The 27,847-nt window shown below is 45.8% G+C and overlaps 2 protein-coding genes and 1 long non-coding RNA gene across 9 annotated transcripts in view; 1 reads left to right on the forward strand and 2 right to left on the reverse strand.

Moving 5' to 3' along the window:
• BRF1 (BRF1 RNA polymerase III transcription initiation factor subunit) overlaps positions 1–27,847 on the forward strand; it is a 199,327-nt gene that overhangs the window by 55,496 nt on the left and 115,984 nt on the right. For 2 of the 4 annotated variants that reach the window (XM_053407962.1, XM_053407882.1), the window contains exons 4-5: positions 7,355–7,386; positions 18,497–18,569. In XM_053407962.1, coding sequence (XP_053263937.1) covers positions 7,355–7,386; positions 18,497–18,569 — 105 coding nt within the window. The other 2 variants (XM_053408053.1, XM_053408137.1) reach the window with 2 other exon arrangements.
• Positions 18,409–20,816, reverse strand: LOC128423456 (uncharacterized). Its single transcript, XR_008332763.1, has 2 exons — positions 19,548–20,816; positions 18,409–19,480 (listed from the first exon to the last, which is right to left on the reverse strand). It is a non-coding gene; the product is annotated as an uncharacterized LOC128423456 (long non-coding RNA).
• Positions 21,527–26,694, reverse strand: BTBD6 (BTB domain containing 6). Of its 4 annotated transcripts, none has more exons than XM_053408356.1 (5): positions 26,500–26,620; positions 24,179–24,470; positions 23,572–23,662; positions 23,106–23,224; positions 21,527–22,929 (listed from the first exon to the last, which is right to left on the reverse strand). In XM_053408356.1, the coding sequence occupies exons 2-5, from the start codon at positions 24,379–24,381 to the stop codon at positions 21,897–21,899; spliced, it is 1,446 nt and encodes a 481-aa protein (XP_053264331.1). In that variant the 5' UTR covers positions 24,382–24,470; positions 26,500–26,620; the 3' UTR covers positions 21,527–21,896. The 4 variants fall into 4 exon arrangements, with proteins under 4 accessions (XP_053264331.1, XP_053264493.1, XP_053264413.1 ...); XM_053408518.1 differs by lacking the exon at positions 26,500–26,620 and adding an exon at positions 24,774–25,024; XM_053408438.1 differs by lacking the exon at positions 24,179–24,470 and having other exon boundaries at positions 26,500–26,694.

Genomic DNA, 27,847 nt, shown 5'->3' on the forward strand with positions numbered 1-27,847 from the left:
CTCTCTCTCTCTCTCTCTCTCTCTCTCTCTCTCTCAGCCTCAGTCGCTCAATCTGAAGTATGGGAGTAAATAATAATAATAATAATAATAATAATAAATTTTATTTATATCCCGCCCTCCCCAGCCGAAGCCGGGCTCAGGGCGGCTAACAACAATCAAATAATCAAACAATCAAATAAACCAACATTCTAAAAATATTTCATTATAAAATTTAATTAAAATCAAGTTAATAGCAACCATTAAACAAAGCTCTGTGCAGGTTGCCAGAGGAGGGAGTCAGGCTGCGCCCTGACCAAAGGCCTGGCGGAACAACTCTGTCTTGCAGGCCCTGCGGAAAGATGTCAAGTCCCGCAGGGCCCTAGTCTCTTGTGACAGAGCGTTCCACCAGATTGGGGCCGCAGCCGAGAAGGCCCTGGCTCTAGTTGAGGCCAGCCTAACCTCTCTGAGGCCTGGGACCTTCAGGATGTTTTTATTTGCAGACCGTAGGTTTCTTTGTGGGGCATACCAGGAGAGGCGGTCCCGTAGGTACGAGGGTCCTAGGCCATATAGGGCTTTAAAGGTTAAAACCAGCACCTTAAACCTGATCCTGTACTCCACCGGGAGCCAGTGCAGCTGATATAGCACCGGATGAATGTGGTCTCGCAGCGAAGACCCCATAAGGAGTCTCGCCGCGGCATTCTGCACCCGCTGGAGTTTCTGGGTCAGTCTCAAGGGCAGCCCCACGTAGAGCGAGTTACAATAATCCAGTCTGGAGGTGACCGTCGCATGGATCACAGTGGCTAGGTCAGGGCGAGAGAGATAAGGGGCCAACTGCTTAGCTTGGCGGAGATGAAAAAATGCCGCCTTTGTTATAGCTGTAATCTGCGCCTCCATAGAGAGGGAGGTATCGAAGATTACACCCAAACTCTTAACGGACGGTGCTGGCACTAACTGCACCCCCGCAAGAGATGGGAGTTGCCCCCTCAATCCCATATCGTCCCGTCCCAGCCAGAGGACCTCTGTCTTCGAAGGATTTAACTTCAACCGGCTCCCACGTAACCATCCAGCCACAGCTTCCAGGCATCTGGTCAGTGTGTCTGGGGCCGAGTCAGGATGGCCATCCATCAACAGATAGAGTTGGGTGTCATCGGCATACTGATGGCAACCCAGCCCAAAACTCCGGACAAGCTGGGCGAGGGGGCGCATAAAGATGTTAAAAAGCATCGGGGAGAGAATCGCACCCTGAGGCACTCCACACACCAAGGAGTGGCGCGATGACAATTCCCCCCCAAGCGCCACCCTCTGTCCCCGACCAGAGAGAAACGAGCGCAGCCATTGGAGGACTGTGCCCTGGATCCCCACGTCGGCAAGGCGGTGGTCTAGGAGTTCGTGATCGACCATGTCGAAGGCTGCTGACAGGTCTAAAAGATGCTGACCTTCTGAATTTCTGTAAGCCTTACAGTAAAAGGATTGCAAGTGGGTTATGTATATGAAGCACTGTGACCACTTGAAAGCTCTGTACAAATGTTATGTTTAATTACTTCATTGACCGTTTAGTGGAAGCAAAAGGGTTTTCCCCGCATACTTTTCATATACAAATAACTATGGTGGGGGGGGGGGGGTTATGTTCCGAGGCACCGCCTGTTTGAGTAAAGTAAGGTGTATTTGAAACACCATTGAAAAAAGCCTGCAAACACCCTGTTCCTGCCCTGCCCCGCCCCGTTCCCACCCCCTTTTGTGATGTTTATGGCTCATTTCCGAGTTAGATGTGATGCTCATATGCGCGGTCGTGCACCTATTGAATGCAATCAAATGAGGAGTTGTCTGTACACATCAGTTGACCTACAAAGTTCTTCTTCTTGAAAATTGTCACAAATTGACACCTGTACAACGTCCCTTGTTTATTTACTACCCTAATCAATGTAAAAGCACCCTGATTATTTTTCATAGAACAATGGGCAGCGACAGGAAACGTGTGCAGTGGAGGGCAGCCAAGATGATCAGGGGTCTGGAAACCAAGCCTTATGAGGAGCGTTTGAAGGAGCTGGGTATGTTTAGCCTGGAAAAGAGGAGACTGAGAGGAGATATGATAGCCATCTTCAAATATCTGAAGGGCCGTCACATGGAGGAGAGAGCAGGCTTGTTTTCTCCTGCTCTGGAGAGTAGGCTTCAAGCTGCATGAAAGGAGATTCCGACTAACATTGGGGGAAACTTTCTGACAGTAAGAGCCGTTTGGCAGTGGAACAGACTCCCACAAGAGGTGGTGGACTCCCCTTCTTTGGAGACATTTAAGCAGAGGTTGGATGTGTTGAATGGTTTATTTAAATGTAAAGGTTCATCATTGTTCCACCCAATGTGTATGTCTTTAAGGGGCCAGAGCAAGGGCCAGAGTAAGATAATGAGACCCAGCTTTACAGCTGTGAAACACAGCAGGTGCTGCTGAGTTGTATTTGATTAAGGTGTGTCAGCATTTGGGTGTAGTATATAAGGAGCAGCACCTAGCTCTCCCATTACCCTGGGGGATGGGTTGGTGGTTGGGTCTGGTTTGGTTGTTAATGTACTTAGTGTAAAAGGAGTTTTTGTTTTTCTTATTAAAACCTAGTTTAAGTTATTTTTGAGTCCTTTATTTTTTTAATGCATGGTCTCCCCAGCAAGCTCTCTGCGCTACTAAACTGCAAACAGCCAACAGGATGGCCATCTGTCATGGATACTTTAGCTGAGATTTCTGCATTGCAGGGGGTTGGACTAGATGACCCTTGGGTCCCTTCCAACTCTATGATTCTAGGACACCCAAGAGCACTAGACGCAAACCAGTTTACAGTTACATGACAAAGGAGTAAACAAACCCCCTCCTGCCCCCTTTATGGCATTCAAGGTACGGAAACCTCTTTCTTAGCCTAGACTATTCCTCCCCCAATCCAGAACCCCATTTGCTGGGAGAAGCTGGGATAGGAAGGGGTAAGGGTAACTGCATCCATCCAGAGCTGATTCCAGTTCATGGATTGGGTGGGTATACAGTCACACCTCATGTTACGTTCGCTGCAGGTTGAGCGTATTCAGGGTGCGTCCCGTGGCGACCCAGAAGTACTGGAAAGGGTTACTTCTGGGTTTCGCCGCTCGCGCATGCGCAGACATGCAAAATGAGGTCATGCGCAGAAGCAGCAAATCTCAACCCGCGTATTTTTCGCTCTATAACACGCACCCGACCATAACACGCATAGTTTTTAGAGGAGGAAAACAAGAAAAAAAATATTCTAAACGAAACAGTGGATGTATGATTTTTGTGGTTCATGCTGTGGCCACTGACATGTGATCTGACAGTGAGTTTGGAGTAGCCCAATGCAAAAATCCTGAGGATCCATGTGGATCCATGCTTTGTAACCACGTTTTTGTACCACTGTGGCCCCAGGCAACAGTGGGTGTGTGATTTTTTTGGTGCAAGATGTAGCCATGGACATGTTATGTGATCTGATGGTGAATTTGGGGTGACCCAGTGCAAAAATCCTGAGGATCCATGTGGATCCGTGCTTTGTAACCACGTTTTAAGTGGGGAGGGAAGGAAAAACACTCAAGGAACAAGGAGAAGGATGCTGCTAATAATGCAGAAGTGAGGTTTAAGGGGAGAAGAAGCATGCGTGGGGTGGGTGGAGAAGGATGCTGCTAATAATGAAGAAGAGGGGTATAAGGGGAGAAGGCTCCTCTCCTCTCCCACTTTGCTCTGCTTTTCTCCCTCCTCCCCGCTCATCCCCGGCTTAGCGAGCTGAAAAACTTTGCTGCTATTTAGCGAGCTGAGTGGGGAGGAGAGAGGGACAGAGAGCCTGCTTGCTTTAAAGGAACCAACTGGACGAGTGTAAGCGGCTCTTCTCCTCTCCCACTTTGCTCTGCTTTTCTCCCTCCTCCCCGCTCATCCCTGGCTTAGCGAGCTGAGTGGGGAGGAGAGAGGGACAGAGAGCCTGCTTGCTTTAAAGGAACCAACTGGACGAGTGTAAGCGGCTCTTCTCCTCTCCCACTTTGCTCCTTTAAAGCAAGCAGGCTCTCCGTCTCTCTCTCCTCCCCACTCAGCGGCTCTTCTCCCGCTTTGCTGTTTCAAAGTGAGCCACGGAGGAGGGAAGGAAGGGGAACCATGGATCCTCTGCTCACGACTGCAGCAGACCCCCCCGCCACCCGTAGGCATTCCCTCCATAACACGCACAGACATTTCCCCTTACTTTCTAGAAGGAAAAAAGTGAGTGTTATGGTGCAAAAAATACGGGTTGTATTATTGCACAGTGTTCTGTTGGTGTAACTCATAGTCACTCTAAAAGCTGCTCCAGTCTTTGTGAAGATCTCTGAAACCGTGCAGTAGCAAAGTCTCGCTATCAGGAAACTGAGTGCATAAAAACAGTTGTCTGGCCCATAGGTGACCAATAGGCAACTGGGTTTTTGTGGCATCCCTAGATGGGACTAAGAGGGCCCATGGCCAAGTTATAGCATGGGGTTAGACCTGTGTCCCTGTCTCCACTGTGGTTGAATAGAGGCAAGACTGTTTCAAGGTACATGTGCTATGGTGCTGTCCTAGAGTTGGACCATCTCATCCTTGGGATTTGAGTTGTATTATGCTAGCCAGAAAGATTGACTGTCACAGCGCTGACCAAAACCACATCCTGTTCAGTGTTACAGCTCACTGCCACACCTTGAATCTCAGCCATCTTGCATGAGAGGGCTAGCAAAGCCTTTTTTTAGAAAGCCATTGTAGTGCAGTGGTTAGGATGTTGGGAGGCCCAGGTTCAAATTCTCTCTTGTCTGTGAAGCTTGGAGCTGGTGTCCTTGGCCAGGGGCCAGGATCCCAGACCTAAGCAGAACCCACTGATGATGCCCCTTCCTGAGACCCCTCTAGGTTTTTTTCCCTGACCTGGCACTCCAAGCAGGTGGTTGGATCTAGCCACCCTTCTCATTTTTCACAATGCCCCCAGCCTATTGCCCATTCTGGAGCAATGTGGGGAATTAAAGGTTGTTTGGGGGGGACAGTAGACCCAACCCATCCCCAGTTCTGCTTGGAGCACTGTCACTGCAGCCAGATGAGCCAGAGCCCACTGGCAGAGAAGGGGGGTTCACAGGAGCACAATTTGCCCAGGGCCCCCTCACACTTGGAGCTGGCCCTGATGAAGTTCACGGGGTGCCCTTGGGCCAGCATCTCTCTCTCTCTCTCTCTCTCTCTCTCTCTCTCTCTCTCTCTCTCTCTCTCTCTCTTTCTCCTGAACCTACTCCACAGATTGTTTTGAAGATAAGGGGGGGGGAGAGAGAGAGAACCACGTATGCTTCCCAGAGCACCTGCATTTTCAGAATGAAAATGTAATAAACAATAAAAATATTTTTAGATTATATATTTTCCTCGTGGACAGGGACTTCTCTGTTTTTGTGACGAAACTGTGCAAAGTGTCGCATGCACAGTTAATAAGTGTCACGTCGAGCTGTTTAAAAATCACACAATACTTGGCGAGTTGTTCTCAGAGATCTCCCTGGCAAAAACGCTTGTGCCAGACAGCAAGATCGGCAGGAGATTTTGAAATGAAACCGAGATGTTATTGAAAGGAAATGTAAAACCGGAGGGAGAATGATAGCAGAAAGATGGATGGGATCCAAAGAAAGGTAACTCTTCTTTTGCAGTCCCTGTGAGAAGAACCTGGCCAGTGTGCTTTGTGTTCCATGTGACTTAGACACACCTGGCTTTAAGCTGATGATTGTTGCTGGTAGAGGTGCCTGTGGTTCATTGCATCAATGCAATCTCTTGGTGAAACATTCCCCCCTATTAGTTGTTCCAGCAGGAGGGTGCTATTGCTACTTGGCTGATGTGAGGAAAGGAAGGAAGCATGTTCAAAGTTTTAATGTGTTAGCCGTGTCTGCCAAACCTACTGATAGCTGAGCCATGTTTTTCTTCTTTCTGAATTATAAAATTGGAGGTGTTCAGTCATTCTTTCAGGTCAAATGATTTGCTTTTAAAATGTGTTCACAGTAATAATTTCCCTGTCCTCAGAGGAACACCCCTGCTGTGTCTCTGCTTGATTTGGGCATTCACTCATTGGTGAGTGGGGACTTGCAGCTGAATAGAGGAGAGGCAGTACTGAGGAAACAGCTCATAAATAAGACTATGGAATTCACTGCCACAAGATGGCTTAAAAATGGGGTTGGACAAAGTCACAGAAGGTGAGGCTGTCAGTGGCTGGCTACTAGATGTGCAGCATTCCTCTTGAGTACCACTTGCTGGGGACAATTGCTCTTGTTCCCTATTTGTGGGATTTCCACATCATCTGATCTGCCACTGCGGAAAACAGGGTGCTGGCAAGGTGGGCCTTCTGATCCAGCAGGGCTTTTCTTACCTTCTTATACTCTGGAAACCAACCTCCAAAAGGTGCCGCCACCTGATACTCAAATATGGTGTGCCCAATACTTTTGAGCCCTTTCTCTGCCTTTGGGAGCAAATGTTTTGTTCCATTCGTCGTGGTGGTTTGTTAAAACAAAGTCACCCCCCCGCCCCCCGCAAACCTGCAGTTTGATCACATTGCACAATGTGTTGGTTTTATCGGATGTTGTTAGAAAAGGAGGAGTGTGTAGTTCTAAAATTCTGGGGTGGGGAGCAGAGCAGACCTGACTCTCTTTTACGATAACCACATGGTGCATTTAGAAAGTCTGGGGAGCATGATTTGGTTAGAATTGGGGGAAGCGAATGGTGGGATCTGTGGCATTCATAAAGCAACATTTCCCCTATAATTTGATACACCTCCTGTCTCTTGTTAGCATTTCGTTCCATCCTGAAATTAGTGTTCTGTCCCCGCGGCGGGGTGCGCTCCCGTTGCTCGGTCCCAGCGCCTGCCAACCTAGCAGTTCGAAAGCACCCCTGGGTGCAAGTAGATAAATAGGGACCGCTTACTGGCGGGAAGGTAAACGGCGTTTCCGTGTGCTGCGCTGGCTCGCCAGATGCAGCTTTGTCACGCTGGCCACGTGACCCGGAAGTGTCTCCGGACAGCGCTGGCCCCCGGCCTCTTGAGTGAGATGGGCGCACAACCCTAGAGTCTGGCAAGACTGGCCCGTACGGGCAGGGGTACCTTTACCTTTACCTTTACTGACTAGAATATTGGCTTAAATGCCAGGCAACGTTTTTCTTAATAAAACAGCAGTGAAAGATCCAGACCCTTGCTAAACACTTATGAATGAGTGGATCGTGTGTGTGTGTTTGGAAAATCCTAACCACCTTGCTTAACAAATCAGGATAAGGAGATGACCCACCCTATTCATGTGCATTTGGAGCAAAGTGCTTTTGTTTCTTTTCCCAGCTGCCAATCAAAGAGCAGCTCCTCACGCCTGAGTATGTGCTTAAGTTCCTTAACCTCCACCACAGACATGCTGCTTGACCTCAGCGATCTCCTTCAGGTATTGTACTGCATCTGCTTTTCTCCAAATATTCTGCTCAAACATTAATCCTTGCAAGTGAAGAGCTGCTAACGTGGGTGCCTATTCAGGAAGCCTTAATTATCTCTTTTTTTGGCTTAGCAGTGCTGGACAGGAAAATCACAGGGGTTGGAAATGGGGGATAATTGTTCTATGCAATTAGAGATCAAGTGTTTGGTGCCTCTCGCTCCCTTCAACAAATAACAAATCAACAGTTAGTATCATTGTGATGCTAATGAACTTGCTGCTGAGGCAGTGGCCCAAGATCAGATTTTATATATACCTGCCTCCCCCCCAATCTGGTGCCCTCCAGATGTTTTGGACTACAACTCCCATCCTTTCTGGTCACTGACCATATTAAAGATATTTGATTTTTATTTACAACTCCCATCATCCCTAGCTAGCAAGACCAGTGGTCAGGGATAATGGGAATTGTAGTCCAAAAACAGCTGGAGACCCAAGTTTAGGAAGCACTGCTTTAGAGCAGTGTTTCTCAACCATGGGCCGTATGGCCCCCTGGAGGCCCCATAGACTATTCCAAAGGGGCCACAGGTGAAAATCGCATAAATGGAGGGTTCACGGCACGAGACTAGGGTGCCACAGAGGGAAGTGAGAAGTGAAGAAAACAGAAGTGACTGAGAAAAATCAGAAAAGAAAAAAGAAAACAGAGAAGTGGTAGAGAATAGAAAACAAGAGTAGAGTCAACCGAGAGGTGACCATGCTTCCCAGTGGATTTGTAAAAAATATAAATAAGACATGTTCTATTTACAAGCAAGACATTTAAATAGCTACCTTTCTATCCGGTAGGACAGGGGGGCCACAAGAAGGAAACAAGGCAGGAAGGGGACCATGGTTGGAAAAAGGTTGAGAACTATTGCTCTAGAGTTTCAGACTGGTGAAGACTTTGCCAGCCCTGCCTGGGACCATCTACATGCAGAGTAGATTTTCTACCAACGAGATGCGACCTTCCTTCAGGACATTTGGGTGGCACAAGATTGGGGTAGCAGGGCTTGTCATTTTATGGGATGAAGCTTAATTTTTGCAAATTTCTTCAGTGATGAGACTTAAAAAATATTTTTGGGTGTGAGGAATGCAAATCCGCTGTTATTTTTGTGACTGGGCAGCATTTAGCTTGTTAAGTCTACCGATGAAGCGCATAAACTGCTTTCGGAAAACAAACCAATTTTTGTTTTAATCCTTCTGAAAATGTCAGGTGATGCTAAATAAATATAAACGTAAATCAGTAATATAACTGCAAGTACATGGCACACATTTTCTAATGATTTCTATGCAGTTTTACAACTTTTAGCACCCTTCGTCTTCGGAATTTGAAAGTTGGGAAATTCAGCATGCCCTATTGGGGTAGGCTTTTATGCACCATTCAAACTAGCTTTTACTTGTTACGAAATTATAGAAAATGTGAAATAGAGGGCCATGGGTCAAAATGGGGGAGAAAATATTTTAGCAGGGTTGGTTTGAAAAGAAAATGATTGATACACATGGGTTTGTTGCATATTTTCTGAATAATTAGGGTGATGGTTGAATGAGCTTTAGCCTCTGGTAGTTGGTGTACTTGCATGATAACTATTTGGACTGAAAGTGCACATGGAGTTGTCTGTAGAAGTGCAGTAAGGATTGGCATTCTCAACGGTTATATATATATGTGTGTGTTGCATGTGTTTGATATGACCATCCCATATCAAAATATTCTATACACAACTCAGCTGGTAGAGGTTATTTTTGGCCTCTCCAGCTGTCTCTAGTAACTGGCATCCTCTCATCGACTGCGTGGAGCTTCAAAGAACCTTTGGGAATTGCAGCAATTTAGCAAATTTTTATTCTTAAGGGGGCCAGTGCTAAAAATAGACTCCATATAGCAGTATATCAGAGGTGGTAGAGAGACATTGGGGTTTCATGGCTGCCAATGCTAATTTTTATTATATGATAGATAGTTATAGAAGGAAACATTTAGCTCTTCTGGATTGTTGGATCTCTTTGACAAGTGGATTTATTTATATTCCCACTATTTCCCACCCTTTTCAGGTTCACTTTTGACATCTGCCTAAAGCATGGTGTCTGCTTATTAAATACTGTATACATGCCCATTTTTGTCCTCAATAATAATAATAATAATAATAATAATAATAATAATAATAATAATATATTATTTATACCCTGCCCATCTGGCTGAGTTTCTCCAGCCACTCTGGGTGGCTCCCAATCAAGTGTTAAAAACAATACAGCATTAAATATTTTTAAAAAATGCCTACTCTTGCCTACTCTTTCCCCTCCTACTCTTTTTCCTTTTCTTAAAAAAGTCTGTCAAAATGAGCAACAACAGAATAAAAAGTAGTGATCATGGAATCATAGGATTTTAGAGTCAGAAGGAACCCTGAGGGTCATCCAGTCCAACCCCCTCCAATGCAGGAATCTGAGCTAAAGCATCCATGGCAGATGACCGTCCAAACACTGCTTTAAAAACCCCAAGGAAGGAGAGCTCACGACCTCTCGAGGGAGACCGTTCCCCTGCCAAATATCTCTGTCAGAAAGTTCTTCCTAAAGTTTAGTCAGAATCTCCTTTTTTGTAACTTGAAGCCATTGGTTCAAGTCCTACCCGCCAGAGCAGGAGGAAACAAGCTTGTTCCCTCTTCCCTCATGTTCATTCCCACAGTAGGGCATGTTGAATCTTTCAGCGTTCAAATTCCAAAAATGAGTGGTCCTAAAAAGTTGCAAGGTGATTTTGGAATTCAAAAGAAATTTGGGTCAGATTAATATAACATAGATTTGCTTGGTAAGTAAAATGTGTGTAAAAGTGCAATTAAAAAGGATTGACAAGCACTTGCAGATATATTATTATTTTTAATTATTATTTAGCATTACTTGACATTTTCAGAAGGTAAAATTAAAACTCTTTGGTTTTCTGAAAGCAATTTATGTGCTTCTTCATCAAAAGTAGACTTACCAAGATAACTGTTGTCCAGTTCCCCAAATAGTAGCAGATTAAAATTAATCACACCCAAAAACATATTTTTAAGACCCCTCATTAAGAAATTTGCAAAAATTAAGTTTCGCTGCCTAAAATGACACGCCCTATTTCCACAGGGCAATTGAAGGTAGATCACTCTGTGGGTGGAGGGGGAAATCCTGCTGGATCAGGTCCTTAAGTGCCTTTGCCTGTCTCTGTCCATGATGGTTATATGCTTAAATACAGACTAGGAGGAAGTGGGTGTGAGAGGCTCAGGCTAGTTACTAACCCACATTTTATGTAGCTTACTATAGCTAAGGGTAGTTGGGTTGAAATGTCAACTACTAATTAGGATGATGTTGATGACTGCTTGATGACTTTGCTGTTCGGTTATGACACTTGTAATAATTAGCTCGCACGTAACTCTTTAATGTCTTGTCTAAAGCTGATATTTGAAATGGTTCCTTAAATTCTTAGATTTAGGAATTTAAATTTAGAGTCTGGATTAGCCAGACTTTTGAGAATTCTGTGGCCAGAGAAAAATCTATTCACGGTACAGCTCGCTGGGTAGATTTTGTTCACAAACTGGTGGTGACTCTAGTCAGGAAGAACTTCCCTCTCTGCTCTCACCTGTGAGTTTCATGTCTGAATGGGATGACACTATCCTCGGATGAGGCACTTCTGGTGGCTACCCATGCCCCAGAGGTTCTGTGGGGCTTCTCCAAAGGATTGATCCTTTAGTGTGGCAGGCCCTGCCCTGTGGAACTCCCTGCCAGTAGAAGTTCAGCAGGAACCATCCTTCTCTTCTTTCAGACGTCTTTTGAAAACTAGATTGCAAAGGTCTGTCTGAAAAATGCATTTTTTCTTCTTTCAACCAATTAGTAATTCTTGGTGTTTTTTAATAATGGCTTTATGGGCAATTTTTATTGATTTCATTTTTATATGTTGTATACAGCAGGTTATAAATACAGTGCATAAATAAATTTAACGCATTCTGCTGGGTTTTATTGGGTTGATGGGGGAAGGTCACCTTTAACTCTTAATAGAAAGCCCCCTGGAGCAACCCTATCCTAAACTGTGTGAAAATGTGTTGACTGCTGAAGGAATTTTTATGTTCCTGAGGTTCGTCTTATATTCACTAAGACCAGGGCTTTTAGTGTGGTGAGACCTGCCCTTTGGAATGCACCCAAAGTGAATATCAGGCAGGCGCATACAGTATTTGTATTTAGGCACATGCTTAAAATGCCTCACCTGAGCAGTGCTCCAGCTCTGTTGGTTTATTAAGGTGATCTACTGATTTGTGATGCATCTTGTTTTATAAATGAATTTTTCTGGTTGATGTTATGCTGCTGGCCATTTTGATATATATTTCTTAATGTTGCCCAAATAGTGTGGTTTTTTTGCCCTTGAAGGCCAGGTCTTTGTCTGTTCTCCATTGACTTCCTTTGATGGCTGTATTACCGCTTGCCTTTCTCCTGATCTGGAGGAAAAAACTAGATGTTACATGGAGTTTTACAGGCTCAGGCTTGCAGAAATGATATAGTGAACCCCCCCCCCCACCATGGAAGTCAGGAATTGAAGGGCAAAAAAAAGTTGCTTTGTGCAGAAACTCCACTCTAAATTGAGAGCTGAGATTTTAAAATGAGAGAACTGGAGGAATTATCCAGTATTGAAGCTTTGTACTCTGAAAGTAGAGTTTTTTAAACAACTCTTTTTTCACTGGGATGATTTCTCCACAAAGGTAAACCCCAGTCATTGGAGACATTGTCTGGGGAACTGCTTGACTTGGTATAGTATGAGGAAATAATGCATAGTATAGTTAAAGAAATAATTCAAAAGAGTGAACTGATAGCCTCAGTAGATGTTGAAATTCCTCCTTTGGAAACAATCTTGATCTCTCTTGGCTGGCTGTCACCAGATAATAATTATTTCTTCCCTGAAATATTTCTTTTGTAATCTCCAGAGTGAAATGGTGGATCTTATTTTTACAGTAAGTTTTGAACAGCTGGTAACCTGATACGGAGCCCGGTTGCTTGAGTGCCTTAGCTCTCTGCTCTGCCTGGAATTGCTTTTCTTGACCTTGTTGATGATGAAGCATTTGCAACTGGGTCCCCCTACTTGCCTGTTGTCTTTAATAGACTAAGTGCTACTGTGATGGGCATCTCATCATTTGGGAATCAAATGAGCCTCGGATAAATGCAGCTTGATATTTGAAACTCCGGGTTGCACAGAAAGCTGGGAAAGGCTCAACCAGAGCTTGCTACCTAAAATAATATTTGCAATTTCCCAGGCTCTTTTTGAAGTGTTCTATTTTTTTTTTTAAGCAATCCACATGACAACCCTGGTAGGTCTGTGTTAGTCCAAACAGAGTTCCTATTTGTTATCCTCACCTGCACCTCAGTGACTAACCTGTTTTGCTCTGATGAGGATGAGGATGAGAAACTCAGCTGTCCTCTCCACTTTGGAGTAGGAGAGTCAGTGGGGATTGTCCATTGTTCTGAGCTTTGGATCAGGCATAGGCAAACTCGGCCCTCCAGATGTTTTGGGACTACAATGCCCATCATCCCTGACCACTGGTCCTGTTGTTGGTAAACGCCCTGAGGTGCTCCTGCATCCTGCACTCTGAGCGTCCTCTGGTATGCGCAGCTCTGGAAAAGGCATTTCCCTTCTTCTCCAGTGCGCCCAGCGACATATACCAGATGGCATATGCACACTAATCTTTTAGCATTACACAACAGGAAGCGTGAGACATCGTAGAGCTAATCTACATATTTATTTACACACTATGTACAGACAAGGGACGCGGGTGGCGCTATGGGTTAAACCACAGAGCCTAGGACTTGCCGATCAGAAGGTCGGCGGTTCGAATCCCTGCAACGGGGTGAGCTCCCGTTGCTCGGTCCCTGCTCCTGTTAACCTAGCAGTTCGAAAGCACATCAAAGTGCAAGAGGTTAAATAGGTACCGCTCTGGCGGGAAGGTAAACGGCGTTTCCATGCGCTGCTCTGGTTCGCCAGAAGCAGCTTAGTCATGCTGGCCACATGACCCGGAAGCTGTACACCGGCTCCCTCGGCCAGTAAAGCGAGATGAGCGCCGCAACCCCAGAGTTGGTCACGACTGGATCCAATGGTCAGGGGTCTTTAACTTTTATGTACAGACAAAGAATTATGGTGTCCTCTCTCATCAGCTCCGAGAGAGAATAGGACGAAGTAAAAGCAAAAGTACAGTCCAACAGTACCCACAACGGAAGAGAGAAAAGGCTATCTTCCGTTCCCACGGTCTTCCCAGACAGGCATGTGATTTACACCAATCACATCTGCAGCATGAGATGCATAAAATGCTCACACCTGTTAGCTAGGGATGATGGGAGTTGTAGTTCCAAAACATCCTATGCCTGCTTTAGATGCTCAGTGCAGCTATGGGAAAGGTCATCTCTGCAGTTGCATAGGAATATTCCCCACCTCCAGGAAGGGGGATTGCCCCTGCTCTTCCATGGAGGTGCAGTTGAGGTTGCAGAGAAGGGGAGGGCAGAATGATGGTGATCACAGATTTTGGCTTGGTTACCAAAGCCAGTCAAAATTTGCGGATCCCCATTTCCAACATTGCAGATGGAGAGCCGAGGCCTAAGAGCAAAGTGGCTTGCCAAAGTGAGATTGTGGCAAAGGCAGTGCCGGATGCTGCGGAGATCTGAGTATTGTAGGAAAGAAATGTATTTATCTTTGAAAAGGCAGTTTGCGGCAACCGAAAAGTGAAATGCACCTGTGCGATTTGATGGAATCCATGTAAGAAGCAAGAATTTTGAATGTGTGCAGATGATGACACTCCTCCTTACCCCGCCCCGCAGCTAAAAAAAGAAAAAGAAAAAGACCCAGAGCAGAGGACGGATGCTTGTAAAATATTTACATCAAAGCACCGTAAATTGACACAATGCAACAACGCGGCCCCATCATTGATTCACATTGAGTACCTTGTGGTTATCCCCTCTCTCACTGTTGGTATAAAGCTCCAGATTCAAGCTTATAAATACTTTATAATTCCAAAATGAAGTGTGAGCATGTGTGTGTTCTCCAGCTGAAGCATCAGTAACACTTGCTTATCAAGGGACTCTAAACCAATTTCTTCCTGCTGACTTTTTGTACTGGCATTAAACATGTATGAGGTCTATGGAAAAACCCAGTGGAGCAATGGAATAGTGAGCAGTGCATGCAGGCTTCCTATCTCAATCGATGACAAAACCAAACTCTGGGAAATTGTACTTTGAGAGTTTAGATCAGAAATTCCCAGGGGTCTCTGATATCAAGTGTTTTGTTTTTCCTTTTTGCAAAGCTAAGCTGTCTGCCTTGCTCTTGGAGTACAAATGGAAGAAGTAGGGTAGATCAGGGACAGAGACAGCTTTTCTTCAGGAATTGGGTGGGGGGTAAAATAAAAGAATCATTGTCTGTGGTGTCTGTGTGTGGAGGGGGAATTGCTCAGTAGTAGGACACCCTAGGGATTCCCAGTAAAATGGATCAGGTAGGAGGCGATAGGAAAGACCTCCCTCTGCTGAAGACTGTTGAGGGCCATTGCTAGTCAGGATTGTCAATGCTGGTCTGGTCTAAGGTCATTTTACTTTCTGCTGTTGTTTCTTTTTGGACAGAAATAATCAAAAGAGAGACCTGTACCACAATAATGACACTGTTAAACCACAATCCATGATCTTACTTCAGGTGTGGGGAACCTTTGACCCTCCAGATGTTGAACTACAACTCTCAACAGCCAATTGTCAAGGTTGATGGGAGTTGTAGTTCAGCAACTTCTGGAGGGCTATAGTCTTCTGACTCCAGCTTTAGACAAAACGAGGTAAACTAATATGGGTAAAATCCAGTGTTGTCTGAGCAGAAGTCTTCTGGAGCAGATGGTGTGGGGTGGAGTGCAGGAGGGCAGAGGGCAGTGAATTGCAGTCATTTGAGTGGACGTCATGACACTCAGGAGCAGACATACCAGTTTGAGTGAATTTACACCAAACCATAGTAAAGTAATTGCAACCATGGCTTGGTATGCTATCTCAGTAAGCAAGCACTGGCTTGCTGATAACAAACTAGACTCTGAAGTAATGGATGGGATTTGAACACCATGGTTTACATGAAGTATGATTTGGTATGCTGTGTGACTTGACAAACCATAGCTATAGCTTTTACTCTGCCTCTGGGAAGCCCTTGCACTAATAGAAACTGGAGGAACTGAACAGGTAGAATACGCAACTATGGCTTACCCTAGTTTGGGAACCTCAGTCCATGATTTGTTCACAACTATGGTTAGTGCAAACCATGTTTTGGTGTTACTACCAGCTGGACCAAGCACTTTTAAAAAAACTTGGCAGGATAGAGGAGGAAAATGAAAAATAAATTGTAATGCTTCCTTTATCTTAGAATCATAGAATTGTAGAGTATAGCATCCAAAATTATACTGGGGTCATACTCAGTAATAAGATGTCTAACTGGCAAAATGTTACAGGTGGATCTTTCCCCATAATTTTATTTCCATACTACAAAAGGCTTACTCTGTTTAATTTATGCCAGTCACACAGCAGTTAAAGGCACAAGGCATCATTCACTTTGTCTCTGTACCTGTATTTCTTGCTTCAAGCTGCTCCTGTTGGAAGAGAGTAAATATCTTCTCAGAGAAGATACAGGAAATGCCTCACATTCCTTCTTTCTGGATGCTTAGCAAGAGTGATTAAGCGACTAAGCTTCCTTAGCAACAGAAGCGCTGACATATCTGCCAAATAAGCCTTAGAACATTGTCTCCATTAAAGAAAAGCTAAATCAGAGTCAGGGCTCCTGCTGGGGGGGGGTACAGAGGGTGTATGTGAAGATAAACTAGATATGGTATCAAGTTCTACCCCAAATGAACTTAATTTGCCTTCAGGTGACCTGGCAATTATGGGAACTACTTTCAGGTGTAGTTCATTTTTGAACTACTTCTGTGAACTTCATCCAGTTGAGCTAGTTCAGTCCAAGTGCTGTTCAAGACACAGTTTGACGATAATCCCACACTTTTTCAAGGGTGTGGGAAGGGAGAAAGATGCAAAGTGCATTGCAATGTGATATCTGAAGTGAAGCTTCTTGAATATTTTAGGGTCTTTTTTGGGGGAGGGAACACTTCCAGATGCTGGTGCCCCTAAACATTGGTAGCAATTTCAGCTTTGTGCCCTGACTAAGGCTACCAGATTTTTTTCAATAAATCTGGGGACACTTTTCAATTTTGTATGGGGACTGATTTGTAAATCCGGGGACCGTCCCCGGGAAACGGGGACATCTGGTAACCTTAGCCCTGACCCCACTTACTTGTTGTCCCTCCCTCCTTGCAATACATTTGGCATTGATTACAAGTTTCTCTTGCTCTGCTGGATTTAATTTGTAGCAGCACAGTGAATCCCCCCTCGCTTTCCACTTAAAAATGGGAAGGGGCAGAGGACTAGTAGGCAGAAGTGTCTATTGATTATTCTGTACATGAGGAAGTATAAGAAGGCTTAGAGCTGCAGCTCATCCTATTAAGAGGGTGGAACTGTAACTTGAAGAAATCACTTCACTTCTCTTAGCAGTTTCCCAAAAAACCTATAAAGCCATTTTCTTGATAGGACATCTATAGAACCTATTGCATAGTAAAAAACACATACTAAGTATAAATAACTATGAAATGAGAATGATTACTGTCAGTGAAATTTGGGGCTCCCCCCCCCCCAAGCATATCCACAGATTATAAAAGAAAGCTTGAAGGAGTTTTGAGATCAGCTTGTTACACCCTGATCAGCATCTGGGTTTACTGAGTGCCACTTACGCACTACCCTCTGCTGTACATTTTCTGACACCCCTTTTTTGACTTGGTTGAAGTCTTTTTCTTTCTCCAATACCCCAAATGTGTTATCTTTCAGAACAGCAATTTGAAATCATCTGGATCTATGTATCATAATGGATGTTCAGAAAGTGAAAAATGTTGACATTTGCACACCGATTCCACCCTGGGCTCATATACAGTTCATATACGGGGACACACACACACACACACACACACATGCATGTGTGTCCGTGTATGAACTACGAAAGGTTGTGATTCAAGCTAAAAAAATCTGAGAATTACCAAAGTGCTTAGCGACTGGGATCGCTCAGTCGGTAGAGCACGAGACTCTTAATCTAAGAGCCTTTGGTTTGATCCCCACGGTGGGCAGGGGGTTGGACTAGATGGTCCTTGTGGTCCCTTCCAACTCGCCCATTCCATGAAATTGGTAGCCTGTCAAAGGTCACACATGGCATGTGGTGAAGCTTCCAGTTCTATTTATTAGGTTGTATCCAATCGTAGTTTTGGCCTAGTGGAAAGTGCTTACGGTGGTTCAAGCCACAGAACCCACTTGCTGACAATGCTCAGCCTCTCCACTGTATCTCTCTCTGTGCTGTATCCCATACTGTTTTTTGTGCCTGTTCTCTCTGTGCCACATCCCACGCTGGCTGGCCTTCAGACACATCTTTCTGGCAGGCACAAGAGTCTACAGTGGGTAGAGGGAATTAGTGAAAATTGAGTGCCCTAACTCGCATGAGTGGAAATGTTTCTGCTAGTGTAAAGTCACCACAGTATTATGACTCAATGTGGATATTTTTGCCCCATGACCAGGGCCAGATTTAGGTTTGATGAGGCCCTAAGCTACTGAAGGTAATGGGGCCCTTTATATGTCCAGCTGTCCTTTGCCAACAACAAATTGTCGCTGTTTTTTGTGTTGAATATATGCTGTATAATAATTTATGCACCTAATAGGTATCTAAAGCCATTTGCCACTGTTGCTGTATGTAGGTTTTATTCTATTTGTGTTTTATCTTATATTTTGGAAATGTACATCCAGGTTGTTTTTCCTTTTTTGGGCGGGCCCCAAGAGAGTGGGGCCCTAAGCAATAGCTTGTTTAGCTTATACGTAAATCCGGCACTGCCGATGAGACTGGTAAATAATAGTCAGCACAAGAAGTTTATACTTTCATATGTTTAAAACATGTGAACACTTGTTTAAAACATATTCAGGACACAGTTTTATTTCTGTACAAGGACATTGTAAATTTTGCTGCTTAATAATCAAAGTACCCTTTCCCCCCTTCCTTACACAGGTGAATGTCTACGTCCTGGGAAAAACTTTTCTTCTGCTGGCCAGAGAGCTCTGCATAAATGCTCCAGCTATAGGTATTTTTTAATAAGAGTTGACTTTCGGTACGTGGGTATACTTGTGCCATGATTTCATGGCAGCTTCTCAAGCTAAAAAAAAAAACATTTACATAGTGCAATTTAACCTGTGTGTAGAAGGCATTTTAATACTAAATCCAAGGAGTCCAGAGATGAAAGCTGCCAATTAAAAGCACAGAGGTAACTTTAGAACAGAAAAATCTTAAGTAGTTTATTATCAGCAGTGTGAGCAAGATAAGGCTCCCTCTTCCAATTACTTCTGTCCTTTATTTATTTATTTTAAGTAAACGAACAGGCTCGGATTAAAAGCATGAAATTGTTGATTGAAATTCAGTAGAAATGGTGCAAATTATCTTAGCAAATATTTAACGTGGTCACCTTTAGTGTGGGAGACTTTGCAATTAGACATTGACATATTGCAACCAGCACTTACCCCTTCAGCCACTTGGGCTTCTTGGTAGTAGATCTGCTCAGAAACAACATCACACCCTTGTGTATGTATGTGGATCTCCTCTAAGAGGGATGTGTAGGTGAATAATCCATCTTCTTGGTTTGAAATAATAATGAGATTAAAATACCTTTAAAAGTGCTCTTTTACTTCAGACAGAAGTCGGTCAATATTTGGCTGGCTTTGATGTGTAACCCACCTTAAAAGGTCAGTGCTTCATCAACAACCTCGAGAAATCAAAACAGATTTGGGCAGTGGTTGTAACACTGGTGTTAAACATAGACTCTCTGGGGGTTGTTTCCATGCACTGTTAGTGCTATGGGAGTATAAACCAGCAATGCCTTCTATTGGCATCAAACTACCAGGCAGTACTAACTCCTGCAAGGATATGTATCAGCAATGGTAACAGTGCTGCTGTGTGCCTGATGTTGTTAAACGTATACATATCGTGGCAAGTCAGAAGCTTGGTGATTATTGTCGTCTACAAATTAATTTCTGGTATTTTGAGGAAACAAGACATGCCAGGGAACCCCAAAATTGACTAAATGTCAAAAACCATTTTTTAAAATAAAAAAACTGCATTTAATTTTTACAAGCAGGTTAGTCCACATTAATCAAGGCACTTGTGTAATTGTTGTCCAGAACCTGTCTGGTAATAACTCTGATATCTAATAATAATAATAATAATTCTTAGAATTTTTATAGTATTTTAGAGTGTCCGGAACACTTTACATATGCTACCCCAGCCATCTTAAAATAACACCATAGGTCAGTGGTAGCCCCTGTTTACACTCCATAATGGATGGCAAAAGTTTGAGAGTGGCTTGGCTAATGTCATCTGGGCAGTTCATGGCAGAGGTGAGATTTTAAACGGGGGTGTCGTAGCTTGTACTCTTAGCCATAAAGCTGTGCCAGCTACTTCCGAAAGCTTGCATGTATTGCATGCTGTCCTACATGATTACTAGAATATTTAAGCTTTTGGTTTCTCAGGATACCCAAGTTATTCAGGAACTTATGCAGAGACCAGCTAACATTACAGTTGTCAAATTAACTGAAATGGGACAGTGGCAATACAAATATTCTTTTAAAGCACACCAAGCATCTTGCATTGTTGGATCTTAAAAGGTTGGACAGGAATATTGCATCAGTGACATCAGTATATATTTGTGCTGAGTATTGTTTTGTAGGAGTTCGTTGGCATGATGCTGAAGTATCTCAAAAGCTGCTTGGCTTCTCAGTCATGGTGATCTTTGTAAAGATGCTGCCTAGGCTCCAAAGAGCTACTTGGGGTGCGGTATATGCCCAAATTTGACTGTGACTTTGTGAAGTTATAGCTAGTTGCAAAAATGGTTCACAGTGGAGCTTTTGACTCCATTGGATGCAAAGAATTGGCTGTAACTTTCTTTAGATCTTGGCTCGTTTGACTTTCTTTCTTCACTCTAAACTTCTGTGTAACCTAATTAACTGAATCTTGCTTCAGATGCGAATGTTTAACCCTCACAATCAATTTGAGCTTATGTTCTGAAAACGTGTTAGTTATGGCAAACTCGCAAGATCTGTTCTAGTAAAAGGGCATCATGGCTGCCAAAACCACCAAGAACACAAGTAAACTTTGTAATTAGAGACAGATCTCCAGTTGCTTTAGCTCAGAGTTTATATAGGTGAAAACGGCGGCAATAAATATATCCCACTTTCTAGTTTAAAGTGATTGTGAAATATCTTGAGAGAGAGAGGACTCATTTCTGACCCTTTTCGATAGGGTATATGATGAACTGACAGTATCCTACTGGGGGTTTATTGTATTGTATTCCCCACCCCCACTCAATTTTTAAAAGGTATTTAAATTCTACGAATAGTAACAGTACAACCCTGCGTTTGCTTATTCAGAAGTTAATCCCTCAAAATTCAAAATAACCTATTCTCAGGAAAACATGAATAAGATTACAGTTTGCTATAATTTTTGATTTTGAAAACCAAGTGGATGTGCTTGCATTGCTTCATTTGACAGACTGAAGAAAAGCTTGTTTCCCTGTAGTTAACCTTGGTGGCTAACCTTACAAAAAGAATGACAGGGTTGAGATACTATAGTTGTTTAGTAAGTAAACATCCATTGGTATTGGAGCGCAATGATTTTAGCTTAATAGAACTCTTTGTAGAGATTTCAACCATTTGAGCTGCACAAATGTTTATGGCACCTTGTGCCAGCACAGTCCTGTATCAAGAGAAATTGGTACATTTATTGTATCTCTTATTTTGATGGACCCAATAGGACCATAGTTATCAGGGACTGTACATTTCAGCTAGCAGAAATGCCCAAGTGAATAAACTGCAAATGTAAGAGTTCACTGTAGTGGAAGCCTATGTGTCTTTAATACCCAATGGAGCTTAGGTTTGTATAAATGGGTGTGGGAGTGCAGCCTTGTGTTGAGCCTCTTAAGTCATACTATATGCAAACATTAATGTGAACACAAGGGACCACGGATCCAGTAATCAGCAAAGCACACAGGTATCTAGGACAAGTAAAAATGTTTTATATTCAACAGATTCTCAAACCGCTCTACTTTAGAACATTCTGTTTGAGCCAGCTGCAGTCTGCAAGTTAGTTTATCTATATACAAAATAAACGCACATCACGTGCAAATTTTTTAAAACATTTCCCCCTCCTGCATGTTGCAGTTCAATAATTAAGTCAAATAGCTTATGAATAAATAAAATAAGATTAAATTCAAGAGCATTCCTTCACTTAGTTTGATAGCCAGATGGTAAGTAGACAGTTAAAAGTAGCGGAACATTCCAAATCGCCCTGGAATATTTGCAGTCAGGTCAGAGTATCCCATAATATGCAGAGCAGTCCCGGAATACATTCTAAGTGAAATGCATCATGCATAGAAAATGAGTTCAGGTATCTGCCCTCCTTGCACCCCAGTGCCGTTGGTACTGTCCGAGGAGCACTGGAACTGGAACGTCACTTTTCCACACTGCACTTCGGTCATTCCCTCTTGTCCAAAGTAACTCAGCTCATTGCCATCCAGGATGGCGCTCACATTGTAAAAGGTGTCTTGCTCAACCTGCACGGGATGCTCGAACCATACCGAGAAAGTGTTACTAGATCCATCAGAGGTAAACTTCGTCAGGTTCTGGGCAAGAACAGCCCCCAGCCGCTTCAGTTCAATTTTGACGCTGTATTCCGCCTTCCCACAACTCGACCCGTACAATCCCAGTCCGGCTATAAATATCCTTTTATCAACAGCAAACTGGATGCTGTCACACCGACCTCGGTACCTCCACTGATTGCTACGGTAGGCGGAGGACTGAAATCGGTGGCACCTTTGTGGTACAAGTCCTTTCCTCTTTGTTAGCGGAAATTCTAACTTGGGCTTATTGGCAGCAGTATACCACAAGAAAATATTATGCCTTTCCTCAAGCGTTAGGATGTCGGACTGAGCAGCCCCGTTGGCGAACTCTTCCAGAGTCATGGTTGGGATCCGTACCAAGTACAAAGCTTTCCCCAATACATTCCGCTTGTTCCTTGGCGTAACCGGCAGCCCTTGCCTTTTGCATTCAGCCTCAGCCCAGTTCAGGACTGCCTCAAACACCACAACCTCCTTCGTGTTCAGGGCTTCCCGCGTCACGATGATCTCTAGCGTCTGTTGATCTATTTCGCAGAAGCCCTCCGATTTTAGTGCCATCTCAGCCTGAGCATCAATGACTTCCCAGCAGCGCTGCGTCAGCTCCGGCTCCTCAAAGAGTCTGCTCTGAGACAGCAGAACGCAAGCATTCTTGGCCTCTAGACTGGTCTCCAGAAAATTGACGCAAGCTTTTGCTAATGCCGGGACAATGTATTTCTTGGCTGCGTACAGAGTAGCAAGCACAGTGTCTGCTTCCAGGTCGATTTCATCGCTGTACATGTACCTATCGATGCAAAAAAGAGAAGAGAATAATCCCATTTTTAAAAAGAACAGGCATATGGTTGCAGCTAATCATTTAACATCAACCATCCTTAAAGGCCTTTAAACCCATGTTCCCAAGCTGCTGAAAGACTGTTGAAAAGCTTTGTTTTCATCCAAGTTATCTTTACTACCACTTACTTTAATAAGATTAGGAAGGCTGCAGGTTCCACATCTGGTATATGGATTTCAGATTTGACCTCTGCAAGATCTCCATAAAACATGGCGTAGAAGACAGAGCTACCAACTGCCAAAACATACTGCATTTTAAAAAAAAAGAAGAAAATCAGCCATGGTTGTAGGCAGCTATATTTAAGTAGGTAGAATTATATAATAATTTCAATTTTAGGAGTATTTCCCCTCCCCATTTAGCTATAAAACTTAGAATGTACACGAGTGTAAATTTATTTTATCTAGTGTCAGAGAATATATTATATGTTTTATACAACTCCTTAATTGCATTTTGCAAAGATAATATGGGATGACCCTATAAATAAGAAAAATTTGAGCTGGGGCATGTAGAATGGTACACGGGTCTTTCAATGGAGAACAGAACAAATAGAACCCCATAGCAGGGGAAAAGAAAGCTGTGTTTGATCCCACAAACCTTGTGAGCAGGAACTTTCTTGGCTGCCCCCACTGGGCCCACAATAAAATGCACGTCCGCCATAAGTTCGTTATTGAACATGAGCGCGTTCCTGCAAGTTTACAGAAAAGGAGGATGCTGTTAAAACCGCAGCTGAGCAGGCAGGCATCACAAGGCTCTTTCCTTGCTCTCCCCTCTTCTTCAGTAGTTTGCATGCCCTCCTCCTCCCCCATCTTGGACCCGTTCCAACCATGACTGCAGTGCCTCCTTCCCTTCTGCTTCCTCGCTGGAAAGGGGCAGGTAGGAGCTCAAATCTGCCCCGCCTCCCAAATCTCTGGAAACATCCCAAACCCTGGAGTGCAACTGGAGTGCCCTTTCTTCCAGACACCCAAACTCCATCCCCCCTTGTTGATATTGCACAGCACAAGTTCACGCCCAGGTTGTTGCTTGCTGCAACCTGCAGCCCGCTGGAGCTTTCCCACCCCTTCTCAAGGTTGTGGGGTGAGGGAGGAGGAGGAGGAGGAGAGAGAAAGGGGATCTCTCTCTCTCTGCTGCCCTGCTTTCCTGCCGCGGCTGCCACCTCGGGAGCTTCTCCTCCGCTGGGCTGCTTGCCCGGGCGGGCGCTTACCTCTCGCGCAGGGTGGGGTGGAAGGACTGCCAGTTGGCGCTCTCCACGTTGTTGTTGTTGAGGTTTTGCAGCGGCGGCGGCGGCGGGGGCTGCGCGCTCTGCTGGAGCTGAAGGGCGTTTTTCTTGCTGTTGGCGGCGGCGGCGGCGTTATTGCTGTTGGCGAGGTTGGTGTTGGCGCTGGCAGGGTAAAGTTCCGCAGCCATCTTCTTCTTGAGGGCCAGGGGCACTATCTCATAGCATGCTGGCCCCTTGCCGCCGGCCCGGACGCTCCTTTTGGACTTCTTTAAGGTCTCTGGAAGCAGAAGAAAGAAAGTCAAGCACTTCATGATCCGCCCATGGAAGCAACCATGGTCCAGTGGCATCAGCGGGGAGGGATCCCCGCCTCCTCCTCCTCGACGGGCAATCGAGCACAACAGTCCCACGTCCAAAGATGTCAACCAAAAGAGAAGAGAAAATCCTGCCTTTGGAAGGGAAAAAACAAACAAACAGTGGCGGCTTCGGCTCGTCGCTGGGAGAGATCTATGCCCAAAGCGCCTTTTTGCGCTCCGTTCCTGATGGGGGCGCAGCGGTGATGCCCTAGTGAGTCATCGCTCACCTGGCGCCCGGCAGCGGAGCGATGGGGGCGGAGGGGTGGGAGAAGACGCGGCGGTGTCCCAGCCTCGAGCCGGCGGCCAGCACCCCACCGCGCTGGGCCCACCGAACCGGTAAAGCCCAGGGAGCCGTCGAGGCACCGATTTCCGCCGGAGAGGAAACGGCAAGCGGCGGCGCTGAACTTCTGCCAACCCTCTCGGAGCGGAGGAGGAGGGAGCGAGCGAGCGAAAGCAGGAAACTCGGGCTTGCTGGCTTATTTATTTATTTTTATTTTCCGGCCGGAGGTGGAACATCCGCGAAGGAGCAGCCGATCCCCGATTATTCTTATTATTACTGTATTATTATTATTTTCCTCCACGGTCGCAACAAGACCCTCCGTCGGTAAAATCCCAGAGGCGGCGGCGATGCGCAGAGGAGTCGGGTGGGGGCCGGCATCCGATCCAGCCGCTCTTCTTTGCAAAAGGAAAACCCTAGCGAAATTGCAGGCGGCGGTTCAGCTTCTGCGCTCGGGGAGGCCGGTCCCCGGCGCTCTTCTCCATCCGCGGGCGCCGGGTCGGAGATGCGCTCTTGCTCTCTCTCTTTGCTGCTGCTGCTCCGCCGCCTGTGTCGTAACTGGAAAGTCAGCAAGAGCCGCTTTGCCGGGCTGGGCGCCCGTGGCCGTCCGCGTGTGCGCCTCCTCGCGCGTATGTGCTTCCTCGCCCGTCTCTCCCTTTCTGGCGCGGCTGCTGCTGCTGCCTCCGCCGCCTCCTCCTCCCGCTGCCTCAAATAGCCAGCAGCAGCTCCGCGCGTCACCGGCGCCTGCTCCAATGGCGAGGCGGCGGAGAGCAGGGCGCACGGGGAGGGACGGAGGGCTGCCTCCCTCCTGCCACCCCTCCCCTGCCAGACAATATGTCATTCTTCTCCGCTCCTTTGCTAGCCGCCCACCCCCTTCCCCCCTCCCTTTCCCCCCAATCAATCCAGTCCCCTCCTCCATTTGGGAAATTTACAGGAAACCCAAATTCGCTTTCCTTGTTGGGCGAAGCAGATTTTGAAAAAGCACAACACACACAGGCACACACAAACGCGGCTGCAGTGGAGCATAAGAGAACCAAGAACAACATGCAGCCCCCGCTTTCCAAACCAAAAGAAAACCCCCTCCAGCAATTTCGGGAAAGGCGCCGCGGAAACTGCAGAAGTATTTCAGTTCAGAAAGGGATCTGCAGGGCTTTTTTTTGCAGATAAAAGTTCGGCTGCTTTTTGGGGGTGGGGGTGGGGTGGGGGAGCGTACTTTACCCCCCACCTTTAAGCGACTGCATGGGAAAATTCCCCTTCCTACACAACACACACTTGGCAGCAGCTCGCCTGACCTCGCCTCTGCGTTTGCTGCTGCCGTTGCCCCAAAACGCGATCGGGAAAGCAGTAAACAAACGGGGCCAGGTTTGGATACCCCCCCTTCTTTTCCCAGGCGTAATGCAAGCCTCAGCTGGAGCGGAGCGTCCAGATTTTGCAAATTCTGTCATCCCTTGCCAGTCGGCACCGACGACCATTCTTGGTCTAGTTACAAAGTGCGTGGTTTTTTCTGGAGGGGGCGGTCGGGTCGCTCAAGGTAACCACGGCAAGCAGTCCTGCAGCTGGCGAACTCGGCTGCAGCGCCCCGCCGACCCCGGATCGCCCGATCCCAGCCGCGGCCCTCCCCGTTTCCCATCGCCGCCGCCCACCCCACGGCCCTGATAAAAGCCACCCAAGTGTACCTGCTGGCCCGCTCACCAGGCGCCCCCTCGCCCCAGCCCGGCTGGGAAAGTTTGCGCGGCGGACTCATCCTTGGAGTCAGAAGCCATGATTATGGAAATGGCAGTCGGCGGCGGCGGCAGCATCAGGCAGGCGGGAGGGGCCGCCTCGCCGATCCCAGCTTAGTGCAGCGGCGGCGGCCCCGAGCGAGCTTCCTTCCGAAGCGAGCCGAGCGAGGGCGCCCCTGCTCCTTCTGGCCCGAGCCTGGCAAAGTGCTCCTTTTCTCACTCCGTGCGACCCCCTCCTTCGGGCAAAGGCAAGGGGAGGGGGGGCATAGCGCTTTGCAAAAGTTTTCGTCCGCCCAAACCAAGGCGAAGTCGCCCAAAAACTACCATAGAGATAGCAAAAATTTGGCTTTTGAAACAAGGGGGTGGGGGTGATAATAATAATAATAATAATAATAATAATAATAATAATAATAATAATAATAATAATAATAATAATATATTATTTATACCCCACTCATCTGGCTGAGTTTCCCTAGCCACTCTGGGCGGCTCCCAATCAAATGTTAAAAACAGTACAGCATTAAATATTAAAAACTTCCCTAAACAGGGCTGCCTTCAGATGTCTTTTAAAAATAGGATAGCTGCTTATTTCCTTCACATCTGAAGGGAGGGTGTTCCACTGGGCGGGTGCCACTACCGAGAAGGCCCTCTGTCTGGTTCCCTGTAACCTCACTTCTCGCAGCGAGGGAACTGCCAGACGGCCCTCGGCGCTGGACCTCAGTGTCCGGGCAGAACGATAGGGGTGGAGACGCTCCTTCAGGTATACAGGACTGAGGCCATTTAGGGCTTTAAAGGTCAACACCAACACTTTGAATTGTGCTCAGAAACGTACTGGGAGCCAATGCAGATCTCTCAGGACCGGTGTTATGTGGTCCCGGTGGCCACTCCCAGTCATCAGTCTAGCCGCCGCATTCTGGATTAATTGCAGTTTCCGGGTCACCTTCAAAGGTAGCCCCACATGGTTCGCATTGCACTAGTCCAAGCGGGAGATAACTAGAGCATGCACCACTCTGGCGAGACAGTCTGCGGGCAGGTAGGGTCTTAGCCTGCGTACCAGGTGGAGCTGGTTTGCAGTGCTTAGCTAATTGGAACCACTGATTTCACAGAATCAAGTTGGAAGGAACCCCAAGGGTCATGTAGTCCAACCCCCTGCAATGCAGAAATCTCAACCAAAGCATCCATGACAGATAGTCATACAACCTTTGTTTAAAAACTTCCAAGGAAAGAGAGTCCACAAGCCTGGAGCTGCCAGGGTGAAATGCTTCATTTTTCTTTCATTTGTATTTTAAGCTGAATAAAAAAA

The sequence above is a fragment of the Podarcis raffonei genome, chromosome 1 (assembly GCF_027172205.1).
Source record: "Podarcis raffonei isolate rPodRaf1 chromosome 1, rPodRaf1.pri, whole genome shotgun sequence".
Taxonomy (NCBI): Eukaryota; Metazoa; Chordata; class Lepidosauria; order Squamata; family Lacertidae; genus Podarcis; species Podarcis raffonei.